This window comes from Calidris pugnax, unplaced genomic scaffold (assembly GCF_001431845.1).
Source record: "Calidris pugnax isolate Ruff unplaced genomic scaffold, ASM143184v1 scaffold318, whole genome shotgun sequence".
Classification (NCBI taxonomy): domain Eukaryota; kingdom Metazoa; phylum Chordata; class Aves; order Charadriiformes; family Scolopacidae; genus Calidris; species Calidris pugnax.
In genome coordinates, this window is record NW_015091062.1 from 175825 (window position 1) to 191502 (window position 15678).

General features: G+C 42.1%; 1 protein-coding gene across 7 annotated transcripts in view; it reads right to left on the minus strand.

The window, feature by feature from the left end:
- LIMS1 (LIM and senescent cell antigen-like domains 1) overlaps nucleotides 1-15678 on the minus strand; it is a 79986-nt gene that overhangs the window by 4167 nt on the left and 60141 nt on the right. For all 7 annotated transcript variants that reach the window (XM_014956715.1, XM_014956714.1, XM_014956712.1 and 4 more), the window contains exons 2-8: nucleotides 14661-14820; nucleotides 7896-7962; nucleotides 5759-5879; nucleotides 4749-4898; nucleotides 3389-3539; nucleotides 2496-2588; nucleotides 615-663 (exon numbers count right to left, since the gene is read on the minus strand). In XM_014956715.1, the coding sequence (XP_014812201.1) occupies nucleotides 615-663; nucleotides 2496-2588; nucleotides 3389-3539; nucleotides 4749-4898; nucleotides 5759-5879; nucleotides 7896-7962; nucleotides 14661-14820 (791 nt within the window). The remainder of the gene's footprint in view (nucleotides 1-614; nucleotides 664-2495; nucleotides 2589-3388; nucleotides 3540-4748; nucleotides 4899-5758; nucleotides 5880-7895; nucleotides 7963-14660; nucleotides 14821-15678) is intronic.

Consider the following 15678-nt stretch of genomic DNA (forward strand, 5'->3'; position numbering starts at 1 on the left):
CTTCAGAACCCTTCCCCCCCCCCCCAAAATAAAATCCCGAACTTAAAAAACACTTCCATCCAGTTCTGCCTTTATAAGACACATCTTTCCAAACACAGTCTTTCCTGGTTTTGTGACATTATCATCAACCTTGATGACAGGTGCCTGTGATAGACAGGTAGGTATCTTTAGGAACCAAACTGAAATAATGGAAACTAGGCACTTAAAAAAAATTCCTTAGAGTGCCCATCCACATCTTTCAACATCTAAACACTTTTACAAATTTGATTCACGATCTCTAAATTTGTTGAGGAGATGCCTGTGTGGTCATCCTTGCTTGCCTGTGTTCTTTTTTGAAGCCACCTCAGGCATCCCTGGCCTTTGCATGTTACTAAAGGGTTTCCAGTTGACCACAGTTCTCTTCAGTCGCTGGGTGGTCTTCCACACCATCATGAAACATCACCTGGTCTCTGACTAATCAGCTCTAACCTAATTTCTCATCAAGAGAACGGCCAGTTTTGTTTTAATGAGAACAATCAAGGATTCAACAGGGAGCTGCTTTCCCCTTAGCTCCACTTTTAAAGAGAACTGCCATCAGAAAGGAACGTGAAGGGAACAGTTAGAAAAGTGCTTACCATCTCCTTCAATCACACGGTTGCAATGGAAACAAACATCACCAAATAGCTGAAAACGAAAGAGAAGTAATGAATTTTTAATGTAATGATTTTATCAAGAGAAGCTTCTCTAACAAAATAACTATATTTCAGCTGAGAAATGCAATAGCTTTCCTATTTATTTCAGTAAAATAAGGAGAATGCTGGCAAGTCAGGTTTGGTTTTGCAAGTACATTTTGCATCATCTCATCACAAAAAGTCTTTACAATATTAAAAGTGAAAACATTTGCTTACATCTGTTTGATCCTCTGTAAATATAATCTTAATTTATTTTAACATTTCTTTAATCCTGAACATTTGAAATACAGCAGTCGGTGTCACATGCTCATCATTACTAATCAGCCAATTTAACATTTGGACTGAACATGCAGGACTAGAACAACATATTGCTGTTTCTAAAAAAAAAATCTAAATAAATGTTATTTTTATTAAAAAAAAGAAGGAAATTTAGGCCAAAAATTATTCATTCTATTTCCAGGTTTAACATTTGTCCAGAATGTAACAATTAAGAATTCCAAAAATTTAATGTATTTTTCCTAGCTGCAGTAGTTAACCTAGTAAAAGACATCCACTTCACATACAGCTCATGTCTGGTATATGTACTTGCTCCATGATGGCTGCAACACCACTACTACTAATGTCACAGCATTTACTGCCTACAAGTATGCCAACAACATTTCAATCACCTGCCCTTCATCACTGACGAATTCAGAATCCATCTATAATTAACAGATGCCTTACAACTCCCAGATGTAACCCCTAGTCTTGTATTTACACAAGCCAAGAGGTGGACATGACACAATGCAGATGGCTTCCACATAAAAAGGTCTATACGTGGCAGTGCTGGACTACACAATCAAAGGAGTCTGGCGAGGGATGGTACCATGGTATATAACTCCTATTTACAATCATAGAATTGTCTAGGTTGGAAGGGACCTTTCAGATCATCGAATCCAACCGTCAACCCAACACTGACAAAAACTATAACTAAACCATGTCCCTAAGCACCACTTCTACCCATCTTTTAAATACCACCAAGGACAGTGATTCCACCACCTTCGCGTGCAGCCTGTTTCAAGGCTTGACAACCCTTTTGGTGAAGAAATTTTTCCTATAATCGAATCTGAACCTCCCCTGGTGCATATTGAGGCCATTTCCTCTCGTCCTATCACCTGTGACTTGGGAGGAGAGACCGACCCCCACCTCTCTGCACCCTCCTCTCAGGTAGTTGTGGAGAGTAATAAGGTTTCCCCTCCGCCCCATTTTCTTTAGGCTGAACAACCCCAGCTCCCTGGGCTGCTCCCAATATATAAATGCAAGTGGTCACTAGGTGGTGTCCTCTGACAAAGGTAGTTTTTGCAGTCTTCAGTAACCTCATGAATGAGGTGGGTGATGCAGTGTATGTTAACACAGTCATCTCAGGGTAGCAGCTGTAGGGAAAACCACACAACTCACTAAGGCCTTGTCTTAAACCACAGCTACTGAGTGGCCAATCATCTTTAGCTTCTTGGGAAAGACTGGGTGTCATTAGCTGCTCTGACCTCACAGACATGTAAAAGCTCGTAACAGCTCTGCTTAAGTATGACTAAGCTTAAAAAACAACTCGATACCGATTGTCCTGGCTAGCCTTTGTGAAACACCTGCAGTTTTCTTTCTCAGTACCAGACCAATGTGTAGAGAAATCCATATCAATTAACTGCAAGAGAACATCTACCAATTGGCATTACATCCACAGGTGCCCAGAACAGAACAGAAGAATGCCCACAGTTTTCCATCTCTATCTAATAAAACCAGTTCACTAACTTACCAATTAACACCATTTTTAAAAATACGTGACCTTACCTGATTGTAGTGGGTTTCACAATATGCCAAGCCTTTTCTCTCATAATGACGATGACCCAGGAACGGCTTTTCACATTTTGCACAAACAAAATGCTACAAAGAAAATGACATACATTTTTTTTGTTTATTTAGAAGTAATGGTATTGTTTTTCTGGAAAGCAAACCAACCGAGCACAGTAATGAACGTGACTGAAGTTACCTGAGCTAGCTGTACCATCTTGAAAACAAGAATTAAAACTTTGTATGTTTTAGACCACAGAAATAAGGCTCCTTTTAATATACTCAACATTTCAATCCAAAAGTCACCCCCCAAAAAATCAAACAAAGGGATTCTCATATGTTATCAATGAAAAAAATTAAGATATTTTAAATAATGTGCACCAACTTTATGTTCTTGTGAAGAAAGCATTTGCTGGAGGAGATTTTCAGAACAACAAAAGGAATAGACTGTTCATCTTCCTAATTCAAAAGGAAGATGTGGAACTATATGTTGTACATTGCCTTGAAATATGAACCCTCACATAAAGTGCTTTAGAGCTAGTTACATGACAGGTGACTATGGAAGACATAAGGGTATTATAGTGCTCCATAACACTATGGTTGCTACAGAATTTACTGCTTTTCCACATGTACTGCTTTGCACTCTGAAATTTTCTCACAGCACTTCCTTTGATGGCTGGCTTTAGTTTCACATTCAAAGCTCTCTGTCAGGTAGGAAATAACTTCTGTTTCCCAGTGGAAGACCAGCCACAAGAAGGCTGAAGATGGGATTAGGAGAAGGCATTTACTAACCATTACTGCATACTTTGCTAATACTTTCATTGAAATTGATCAGCAAAATCCCAGATAATGTTTATGTTTGTAAAAGACAATACATATCATCTGATATTTACCTCCACGTGCCATTGTTTGCCCATAGCATTCACCACACGGCCTTCAATTGGTCTTCTACACGCCCCACAGATGGGGACCCCCATTTTGTCATGGCAGGGTAAGCAGTATAATTCTCCCTTCAACTCACGAGCGTCAGCAGTAAGCTCCTTCCTGTTCAAAAGTTAATGAATTGAGAGCATGAATAAAGGCACTGCACCATGTCAACTCTTCAGAGTTTCTGAAAAGAAAAAAAATATAATTTTTAGCATTTGTTTTAGAAATTGTATTTGTACTACAGTAATGCAGCAGCAGCAAATATGACATAGTTCAACATAGTTCTAGATTGATGAAGTCCACAATAAACTGAGAACAGGCTGCTAAGCGAGATGCATGAAGTCTCTGAAAACACCTACTGAGCTATTGACGCTCTGCATTCTGGATACATAGCACAAATACAGCTGTAGACATGTTTGGTTTGTATTCTGGTACTCGTCACCGGTTTATTTTAGATTTGCATAACTGTAACTGAAAGTAAAATGTAGTCTCTACATCTAGATACACCTTTCCTGTTGTATTAGACTTCAGAGAAAGAAAACTACGGACCCCCAGGAGCTAGTTACGTTTATTCATTGCCAATTGCAGAATCTCATATACTCTACTTTTTTAGTAATTTATATGGTTAGAATACCGAGAACAGCTAAACTTTAAACATGCCTGTAACTCACTAACGCTCTCAACAGCTTGCCACTGACACACCACGATGCTGTTATTCAAATCAATCTTTGCTATGGCACTGAAATGATAGCTTCCTTTGCACCAGAAATAAACAACTAATAATCTGTGCCATGTTCTACAATTCCCCCCGATCTCTGCATCAGTGCAGGATGTGGGAATGTACAGCTTCGTGTACTGCAGTTGCAGAAGCTGATAAAATGAGGTGGGAGGAAGCTTCTGAGAAAAAGACGGGTCTTAGAAGAAAAACACAAAGTCTGCATGCCACTCAACTAAAAAGAAACAACATAGGCAAGATGGTTACTCACGCAGCCAAAGAGGACTGCTTTTCTTCCTCTCGGAGCAGAATAACAAGCTCTCATTTCACTGCGACAGAAACTATTATCTGTGTCTGTTCTTCACATTTTGTATGGTACCACCTTATCCTCCAGAGTCCAGCCTTTCCTTACTTGCCTACAGGTCAGCTGTTGTTTGAACTACAGACCCAACTTCAGCATCCCAAAAGCAGTAACACACATCTGGCCGCAAGGCACCCAAACCCCACCCCTCTTGCCGCTTGTACAGGACAGGTTTGCACTTCAAGATGTAAATCAATGAAGCAAATAAACCCAGCATTTTCCTGTTTTCTTTTTGCAGAACTCAAGTTACCCGCAGTTTGCACAGTTGAAATGATCAGGGTGATAAGGATCATTTTTGAATATGAGAGGCTGCTCGTCAATAATGGCGTGACACTTCTGGCAAATGTACTTTCCCAGCCCTCTGGCTTTTTCCCTGTTGTGGCAAGGACGGCAGAGATGTCTGAAACAGCACAAAAAAGAGAGGTTAAGTACTGGTACCACATACTACAGTGCAAAATATAAACAAAAAAATCTACTAGAATCTCATTTCAATCAGCCCTTTTGGGAGGGAAAACAGTCTTTAAAACAATTTCCTTGTTAGGCAAACCAAGTTCAGGGGAGCGAGGGCTATCATTTGATTTTCTGTCACCACAGGGGTATAATTTCTTCAGCTCATTTGAATTTAAGATGTGTTGAAACACAGAAAACAAAGTCTATGATAGATTCTCATAGCTGAATGGTTTATTCTCAAGGTCTAAAAAATTTAGATTGGAAGCTGTATGACCACACAAGTTCTAATTCTGTAAATAACTGTGTATATTGTATTATATCCATGAAGCCAATGGCCACAGAAGCCACTTGTAAAACATTCTTGTGATCACAGCTGGTATAAATAGCCTATCCTGTGATGTGTCCCACTGAACATAAAGCTATTATTAAGAAATAAGGTGCTAAACTAGACAAAATTCGAAACCCAAGTTTGAAAAAGAAAGTAAAAACTGATCCTAAAAAATAAAAACAATGCTTCTGTATCTGAATGGTCTATGTCTTATTATGTATCACAATGGCCCAAAAATGTTACCAGGTAGAAAGCATATTTGTTAAGAAATCTTTTGTTGAAGGAGGTAAACTGTTAATATTTTAAGTGTATATTTTAAGATACCCATTCGTAGTTTTGTGATGCACTCAGACCTTTTCCCTACAGAAGATGCTTCAATTGCTCCACCTCAGCTGGAAAGCTTCAGGAAACAAAATCTCCCAGTGCTCCCTCTTAGTTCATTTTATACATGATCAGTAACGGAAGGAAGGGTGAAGATCTACCTGCCAGCATTCTTGACAAATCCAATATCAGCCAGTATTTGTTGGCAGATATCACAGCAGAAGCATTTTGGATGCCAGCTATTGTTCATAGCTTTAATAACACGACCAATAATGAACTCACCTGTAAGAAACACAACACCAGGATGTAAAAAAAGGTGTTAGACAAAGTTCAAAGCAATCCACAACTAAATTTCTACAATGTCATCATCCACTTCCTCCCCTCCAAACCTGGTAGGATACATTGCTTTCAGTATTGCAGTACTTGTTCAAAATTTTAGAATTTGGGTTTATTTGTTTGGTTTTTTTTGCCATGGGTGAGAAGAAAACATCCATGCTGATGGAGGATCTTCTGTTCTATATATGCAAGCCCTTCTACACACACACTCCACCTTCTCTCTGCAGTCACCCTTTTTCAGTCCCTTCTCTGTTACTTATCTGTTCTCAAGCTGTTAGGAAATGTATGGAAATATACTCTTTATGTAATACAGCTTTCTCCTGTCCTAATCATCTTTTTCCTTCTTTTATTTTAGAAAATGACAATTTTAACTTGTCATGTACATCGTAGTGGTTTCTACTCCACTAGGACCAAGCCTTTAAGGGTCTCTATACTCAAAGCACAACAGAACTGAGCTTGGGTGGCTGTGGACCTCCTGCGGAAAAGAAAAAAACATGGCAGTCAAAACACAAAGCCGCAGTGAAGCTGCAGAACAGTCAGTCTAACACACAAGGCTTCTCACCTACCACCAAGAGTCCTGTCCTGCAAAACGTTAAAAAAATAGTGTGAGAACTACTGTTATGCATGCAGGGTGTGACTGTACTGCACAGGCAGTTGGAGCCATGTCCACCACACACGTGATTTAATCCTTCTCTGTGTGGACGTTGTAGCCAAGGCCCCTGAGCCGTGTTGGGAGCTCAGCTTCCCAGTGCCGTGGGAGGCCGAGTCCTGGCTTTTCAGAAGGTACAACTCAAGAGGTAACCAATGTAGACGACAGCATCCAGCATGTGACTCTGCAGCACGCCCATGAAGTCGTAGCTTTTCAAGAACAAAACCCAATGGAGTCCAGAAATGTCAGGAATGCTCGAGGCCTCATCGCTGACAACAGCCCCGTCAATTTTGACTGTGCTTATTCAATCCAAGCAGCGGCAAAGTCCATCTCTGCACAGGACCTCAAGGAGATTTTAAGGGAGCTGGTGCTACGAGGAGCCAGGGCAGGAGCAGTGGGAACTCTGCTGGCTGAGCAGGAGGAATCCTGGAGATAGGCAGCATAGCTCCTTAGAAATCACCACTGACCCCTTCTTCCTCCTCCTGAGCTTGTTCATATCCACAGCTTTAAATGCAAAGGTCCATAACATCTGCTTCCCCCTCCCTTGGAGTTCAACCCCTCCCTCCACATGGGGAAAGCCTCACTGAGGTAAGTGAAAGCCATAGCACCTTGCCAAGGTGCCACATAAACACAAAAGCTTCCAGACCAGTTTAAGCAATGGTCAAGTAATGACTTTCCAGCCCTGCCTGAGCACGATGCGTCACACACAGTGGTAAAAAAACCCGTGCAAATGATTACGTGCAGCAGACACGCAAGCATTTACATCAAGAGTGGCAAATAAAATGTGGCACTCGGTGTTATGTAGTGTTGACATCAGACACTGAAGCCTTAAGGGTGTTTGTTTCAAAAATACAAAGGGAGACCAGCTGGCCCATCAGTTGATTATAACACTAGATGATAAAGACTGTCCCTGCTTCTTTGGAGTAGGACAGCATGGGTGGGTTACAATAGTCAAAGCAGATGACAAAGACTTGTTGTAGGGTTTCAGATGCAGGAGCACATGCATGTAGATTTATCTAACCAGGAGTCATGAATGGTCTGTTCATTGGATCAACAGCTAAACTACTCACTCAAATAATGCACACCTCTTTAAAAAAAAATTTAAAAAATCCCATTGTTTGATGAACTTTAGGGAAAGCAGCCCCCCAAATTCTCTGAAGTCCAGTTCATTCTGGAAGTTCAGATGCTCAGCTGCACAGGGCCACTATCTATTGTGTATCTATCAGAGAAGATACACAAAGGTTGCACATCTTCCCCAGTGACGTTCCCATTTGATATCAGTGTGAAGTGTGTCACCTCGATGTAAAACTTACCACATTGATGGCAGCAAGGGGCAAAAAGCATCTGAAAATCGTGTTCGCAGTACTTTCTCCCTTCAAACTGCAAACAGAAAAAAATCTGAGCATTAGAGGGATGAGGAGCGTGCCCTTAATGTAAATGCAGTAACTTACCTGTTTGTTTCCAGATGCAATTAGATGGTAAAACATGAGGGGCTGCACAAAAAAACAGACCACGTGCTAGGTGTTAAATGCATCTACCTTAATTCAGCTACTAGTTAGTGTGTAGCGTTAATAGCACACCAGTTCCTCTAATGCTGCTGAGAGTGTAAGGCATTTTTCATCACCCATTTACATCACAAGAGACATCTGAATTTTTACAGACTGCTGACACTCTGATGCAACTGAGCAACCTCTGGGCAGGAAATTAGCTTACAAAAACTGTTCCTGGAGGGAAGCGTTTTCCCTGAACCCATTTGATCTCTTCCCCACTCTACATTTCCTGTGGGAATGGCCCAGCATGTCAGAGGAAGCAAGTACAGGGGAGGAAGAACACCCAGGACAGAAATCTTTGCAATTTATGGAGCAATACAGCCAAAACATGAAGGGAAATAAGACTTTTCTTTCATGATGCCTGTTGCATAGAATCATAGAATCCTTTAGGTTGGAAAAGACCCTTAAGCTCACTGAGTCCAGATTTTAAGGATCAAAGTTCACTACATCGACCAAATGAAACAGGGAACCAATCTTAAGGGATTTGGATTTGAATCTGAATTTTCTCACAGCTTAGAGAAGTTCAGCTGCAGTTCAAGCTCACATAGAAAAAAAACCCAACATATGGCAACAAAAGAGTTTTACAGCACTGCATTAGCAACATAGCTGGAGAATATGTAAAAACATGCAGGCAAGTATGTCCTGAAAGGAAGGGAAATGTTTAGATACCTTCAGGCACATCTTTACTAGACACATACGCCAACTAGCATGTCAAAACCAGACAGACAATATTAGGTATGTTATGAAATGTTTGGATTTGAAGGTCTCAGTTTAAAACACTAGAAAATGGGGGACAGCAGGAAACCCCACTCCTTCCTTTTTACTGGGTCTAACACAAAACAAAGAAAAGAGCATAAAATAACTACCCACAAATAAAGTTTTGGTGCACGGACAGAAAATACAGCAAAGTCCTTCAAGATAGCCTGTTTTATACTATGAAATTCCAAGGATCAAATACAATGTAAGGATAGTAATCACTTGTGCAATATACAGAGCCAGTAGCAGGATAGGGATCTAATGAAACACTCTAGAAGTCACTGGATACTCGAGATCAGAAACTTTATTCCTGTGCCCAACCTGAATTGCATCTACTCGGAACAGAAAGGTATGTGCTCAATATAAACTCTTCCAGAAGTTTCTGCTAGCAATTTATCAAGTCTTTTTCCAGTGTAATACTCTAAAACAGACAACTTTTTCAATTGGAGACTTATTTATATATTTATTTATTAAATTGGGATACAGAGGGCTATTACTGTCTCAAAGAGTAATGGAAATTACTGGTTCATTGAGAATTGTGCTTGCTTCCTGCTGGATAAAATCCTTTTTAAACTGAAAAAAAAATCCAAAAGCTTCCTGTTTTGTGTAAACAGGTGGTCCAATGGGAGATAGTTAGGTTTGCTTGGATTTCAGAGCTGCCACATGTTGATCTGGGCAGACCAAACAGGTTTTCTTCCCCTCTTGTTTGCGTCAGGCAGGTTGGTTACCATTCAGTCTTGTTTATATTTTCAACCTTCTCAGCTCATTTGTGCTGCCTTTTGTGGATGACCCAGCAGTTCATCCGTCAGAGAAAGCCTTGGGCTTCTATACCAAATTCCACAGCACATATTTTAAAAGCAAGGTCATTTGACTGTTTTATGTTGGAGGTCCATAAGTTAAATAGCTCTGCACAGAACGCTTCACCACGACATAACCTCCAGCTGATCTCTTCGGGTTTTAGCTAACCTGGTGGAAAGACACGCTCAAAAACCCAGTCTTTAAAGACTCCTCCTCTAAGGCAGTTTCTGGTAAAGCCTGTTTAAAGAAAACACTCCAGGTGCAACTGGAATAGAAACAAATCTGACAAGCACATTGCAGCTGCACCTTCCTTTCACCTTTGTATAGGTTAGTACAAACAAAACTGAAAGGAACTCCATCTCATTCAGGAGACAAGAGTCACATGCCATTCCGTTTTATTTTATGATATAATAATCATAACAACAACAATAATAATAGCAATACAGATTCCCCAATTATAGCTCTTGTGAGTATTCCATAAGGATTTTGCTGTATTTCTTCTATTGTGGGATGCACCTTTCCAAGCCTTTCCATCTCCCTCACCCCAGCACAACGCAGACAGAGCAGGTTGGGCTTCCTCTGAAAGCACCCACCAAGAGGCTCTTAACCAACAGCTGGACCAGGAGTAGGAGTCACCTCTCCTAACCTCCCCTGTCTGAAGGTGAGGTGCCCACACTCCCCAGTGGGAGAGACAGGCAACCTCTAGCAGCAGGTAGCCGTTCCCGGACCCAAAAGTAACGTGGTTGGAGGAAATGCTCGCTGACTGATTACAGTGGGGCCAACCTGTCCCTTCGGGCATGCTGCTGCCAAAGCTCTCCAATTAAGCCAGCTGCTCTGCTCCTGTTAGTACAGGACTGTGCACCGTAACCTGTTGTAAGACTCTGCAACAGCAGCTCCGTGTGAATACACAGCTTCCAGGTGACGGAGTAAAAGCAGAGCAGAATTGCCATCTATCACTTCATGTCCGATGGCAAAGCAGAAACTCTGAAACTCTGCCAGCATGCGCTTGTGCTAATTTCTTTTTAGGCTGAGTGCATAAGAAAACATGCTAAACTGGTGATACTGGGCAAACCCCAGTTTGAACCCCAGCAGGTCCCATGCAACATGAGACACCCAGCTCTTGCTCACACCCTTATGCAACTGGAACACCAATGAACCCCAGCAGGTCCCATGCAACATTAGGCACCCAGCTCTTGCTCACACCCTTATGCAACAGGGCCAATACCAGCTGGTTACCAATCCATATTATCATTTCTAAAACAGGCTCATGAGGATACTAACAAAATTCCTGTGTGAACTCCCAGCTGCAGATGAGCACTAGCTACCAATCTGTATTATCATTTCTAACACAGGCTCATGAGGATACCAACAAAATTCCTGCTACACTGTGTGAACTCCCAGCTGCAGATGAGCACTGCTCCAGCGTGGCACCCCTTGTGCCTGCAAATGGCTCAGCTCTGATGGCAGATCGTGAGGACCTGTGCTGGTGGGGGTCCCTGCAAGCAGCCTGGAGACACATCCCATGGTGCAGAAGACTTGCACTGGCATTTCTTCCTGCGTAGCCTGACTAGTTCAGCCCCTACTCATGGAACAGAGCGTGAAAGCTTATCACGGCAGTGTTTGACAGCAAATGTGATAAGCAGCTTAATGACTTACCAGGGGACTCGGCAAGGCCTGTGATAGGGAGAGGAAGAATATTTGACTTCCCGATTGCTAAGGGCTGGAAATCATTTCCAAGAAACACTAGCTTAGCTAAACCAGACACAGAATAAACACAAAGTCATGCTGAGTGACCAACAATGCCTGTGTTTACCCACGTGGAACCTGCTCAGAAAAACATGTTACCTGGCCACACCTCCAAACACATCCATCTTCTCAAAGAGTGCATTAGGCCAGTCAGAGGAAGGTATCCTTTCTGCTGGTCTTCTCCAGTCACTATTTCTTGACAGTGATCTTGACTTGATCATCTCAAGTCCTCAGAGCACTGTCAGCCACCTTCTGAGGATCAGCCAACCTGAGTCCATCCTCTGCCTGCTTAGGGCTGTCTCTCCCTCTCCCCAAAACGCTGTCACCCAGTATGTTCCCCACACTGAGGCCAAGGTGCCGAATGAAAGAAGAGCAAGCTGTGGCCTTGTCAGCCCTTCTTGAGTAGCACCACCAGGAAACATGCTGGGGTTTCCACTGCAATCATTTCAATGACCACTTCAGCGCTAAGTGAGAGCCATTCTGGCAGCACGGGATGTGCATGGACACCCTAAAGGGCACAGAGACAGAGGATAATGCCCTGCCGCAGGTTTCCCAACTGAAACAGCCCCAAAGGCATGAGGGCTGGGACAGCACAGGTATCCACCAATATCCTCTGCAATCTCTAGAAGATGCCCAGGACAGGCCAGTATAGATGGGGAAGGAAGGCTGGGTAAGATTTATGAGCCATCACCTGGAGGCTGTCAGACAGGCTTAAACAGACCAAAAAGTACATCTCTTCAACGCCAGCAGACAGACTTGCAGGTGTGGAGAAGAAACTGAAAGACCTTGTGGTGGACACTAGAAAGGCTAGAAGCAGAAGGGTTAAATGAATTCGAGCCACACAAATCTTGACATATTCATTTAATCTTCATCACATTAATTTACTTCTGTAACAGCTGCGGGAAAAAGTCTATTCTTAACTGACACTTTCCACTTTCTATGTAACACTTCTCAAGAACAAAACGTCTACCCAGCCTGAAAGAAAACCTAGCAACGTTAACCAAAACCATGTTTAGTACATGAGGCTATTTTCATTCCCAGGGCAATCTATCGACACTCACTTCTGACTTAATGTCTTTAACAGGGAGCATCACTTTGCAGTAAGAGCATGCTCAAAGACCAATACAAATATGAACGTTAACAAGGTAGCAGTAGAAAACAAAATGCCTACATGCAATATATCTGAACACCACCAGGCCCCTGCCAAGGACATTCAGATATGGCCATCATGAGCAACAGAGACATTGTAATATTCCCGGATTAGGTGCAAACATAAGACTTTCTTTCCATTGTGGTCTTCCTCCATCCTCTAGGAGATACAGGCTGCCTAAAGCAGGATTTCTCAAGCTTTTATCTCAAACAAAGGACTATTCAACTTTCTGAAAGATGTCCCTGGACTGTCCCACTGTTTTTTGAGTCAGAAAAAGGCCAAATAAAGTACTCATTATGTAGATAAAATACATTTTATTAAGACAATTTTATTAACACAGTTACAAATATTATAGTTTTAAAACATTTGTATCACTTTATATTTGCCTCAGGTCTTAACGTGTCAGGACTCCTCAACATGCCTGCATCAGGCAGCAGCTCAGTATATACTAACAATTGTAATGTAATGTATAAGTATCTAGAGGGTGTTTTGTTTTGTTGTCTTTTTAATTATTACTGCCTTGCAGCTCACCTTTTGATGTCTTACGGAACACTAGTGGCTCATTTACCACAATTTGTGCAACACTATCCCTACAGCACTGAAAAGCCTTTTGATCCTCAGACAAGGTGAGAGACAGCAAACCCCAGGAATCCCCTTTGCCAATCTCTTTTCCAATCCACACTCCTTGCTCAGCCTCTGCTCGTCAACATGGTTCTGTTAAATGAGAAATACTACTGTGGAAGACAAACTGTTGTGCTCTTGCCACAAGGATGGCAAACCGTATACGAGAGCACAGCATTGTGCTTTTAACACACTGTTTACCTTCCTTTTCAGATCACCAGCATGGTGAGCAGGACTAGGGAAGTGATTGTTCCCCTGTACTTGGCACTGGTGAGGCCCCACCTCGAGTACTGTGTCCAGTTTTGGGCCCCTCACTACAAGAAAGACATTGAGGTGCTGGAGTGGGTCCAGAGAAGGGCAACGAAGCTGGTGAGCGGTCTGGAGAACGATTCTTATGTGGAGGAGCTGAGGGAGCTGGGGTGTTTAGTCTGGAGAAAAGGAGGGAAGACCTTAACACTCCCTCCAACTACCTGAAAGGAAGTTGTAGAGAGGTGGGGGTTGGTCTCTTCTCCCAAGTAACAATCAATAGGACAAGAGAAAATGGCCTCAAGTTATGCCAGGGGAGGTTTAGATTGGATGTAAGAAAAACTTTTACACTGAAAGGATTATTAAACATTGGAATGGGCTGCCCAGGGAAGTGGTTGAGGCACAATCACCGGCGGTATTTTAAAGACAGGTAGACATTGTGCTTGGAGATACGGTTTAGTGATGGCTTTTGTTAGTGTTAGGCTGATGGTTGGACTTGATCTGAAAGGCAATCAAGGCAATTCTCTGATTCTATAAATCCTATAACTGCTACTGTAAATACACTGGAATACAAGCTACTTGAGCGGAACCTTATCTCCCAGACAATAATTCCCTGACTCACATCATCTACCCTTCCTTATAACAGTTACTTCATATTTTATAAGCTAGTATAAAGCTTTCACTAAAGTCACTTTGTGCCTGAGATAGCTGAGGGGTTTGGGGTGTCCACACACCCCAGTCTCAGCATGCTGACTTAACAGGTCATCTCTGTAAGCAAGTTTTCACGTGCCGTGCTGGCCTCACTCAACTCTGCAATATCTCCTATGGGCTGCAGGATGCTGGGGTTTCCTTCTATATGACTGCTCTCCCCTAAGAAGTATGCTTTTTCTGTATTTCTGGTATCATATAGAGATTTGTCTTCACAGATTTCAGAGGGAAAAGTCTGCACTGAGAGAGTAATCTCCAGCAGTTCTTTTCTCCGCTCTGATTAACATGAGACTACACATTTAAATAAGGTTACACACACTGATCTCCTCCAAACTGGCAGAGGAACATTTCTGCATTTTTCTCCCTCTACTTGGTATATTTCGGAGACCTCTTCTTACCACAGAACTTTCTAAGCTACTTATCTGACTGTAGTTCTTTCTTCTATGAGGAGGAGGGCACAAGGCAAAGGCTGGGGATGGGCAGGGGGTGAGATGGGGGCTTACCTCGTAGAAAAGCCCTTCGGGGAACTGCTGAAAGCACTGGGCACAGACGAAGCACTGCTCGTGGTACAGCTCACCATTGCTGTTGACAATTTTCTCAGCGGGGGCAAAGCCACCTCTGCAGCGTTCACAGATGGCATTTGCGAGCGCGTTTGCCATGTTACTGTAGTAAAAAAAAAAAAAAAAAAGAAACAGAAAGAAAATTAGTTCAAATAGGCAACACCACTGGTTGTGTGTCTCTTCCTTCTTCCCGAAAGCCAACTGCATCAGCCTAATGTTGGGCACCTCAACACAAGTTTTTGAATGGACTTAATGACTTGTGGCATCCCCTCAGAAATAAAACTGCCATTTCCCTCTGCTTCCAAACACTTTACAAACAAAATCCCCACAATGCACTCTAATAAACTATTAATTCAAAAAAACCAAACAGCAACATCATTACTGCAGATAAATTTATGGGCTTTTTTTTGATAAGAAAAGGCAGGCAATTCAAAGAAGTACTATCACAATGACAAAAAAATACACTAGAATTACAGAAAACAGGTAAATTTCAGGTAAACAGGTAATTTCAAAATAATTCCTAATTCTAAAATACATACAACAGCATTGGTTCAAAAGCTCTAACTAAGCAATGGGGAAGAGTGTACGGTATCTAACCTGGCAGACAGTACTGAAAACCAGAGCAGGCAAACAATTATTCCTTATATATGCTTCACATAGCTTGAAGTAATTTTACAAAACTAGTTAGAAGTCATGGGATTTTTGGTTGGTTTGTTAGGGTTCATCTCAGGGAGGTCAGCTCACGGCGTGCCAGTGTCGGTCCAGGGCCAGGGGGAGGGTGGGAATGCTCTGGCTACCCCACTCAACCCACCAGCAGGCCATGACAAGCTGGCAACCCCATGCCAAGAATGCAAAAATTACTCAAATTGCAACCTTGGTTGCTTCTCAAAGGCTCATAACCATAAAATGACAGTGCAGTAGCTGCAAAATGTCAGAGGAATTAGCTACTTCACTAGGATCG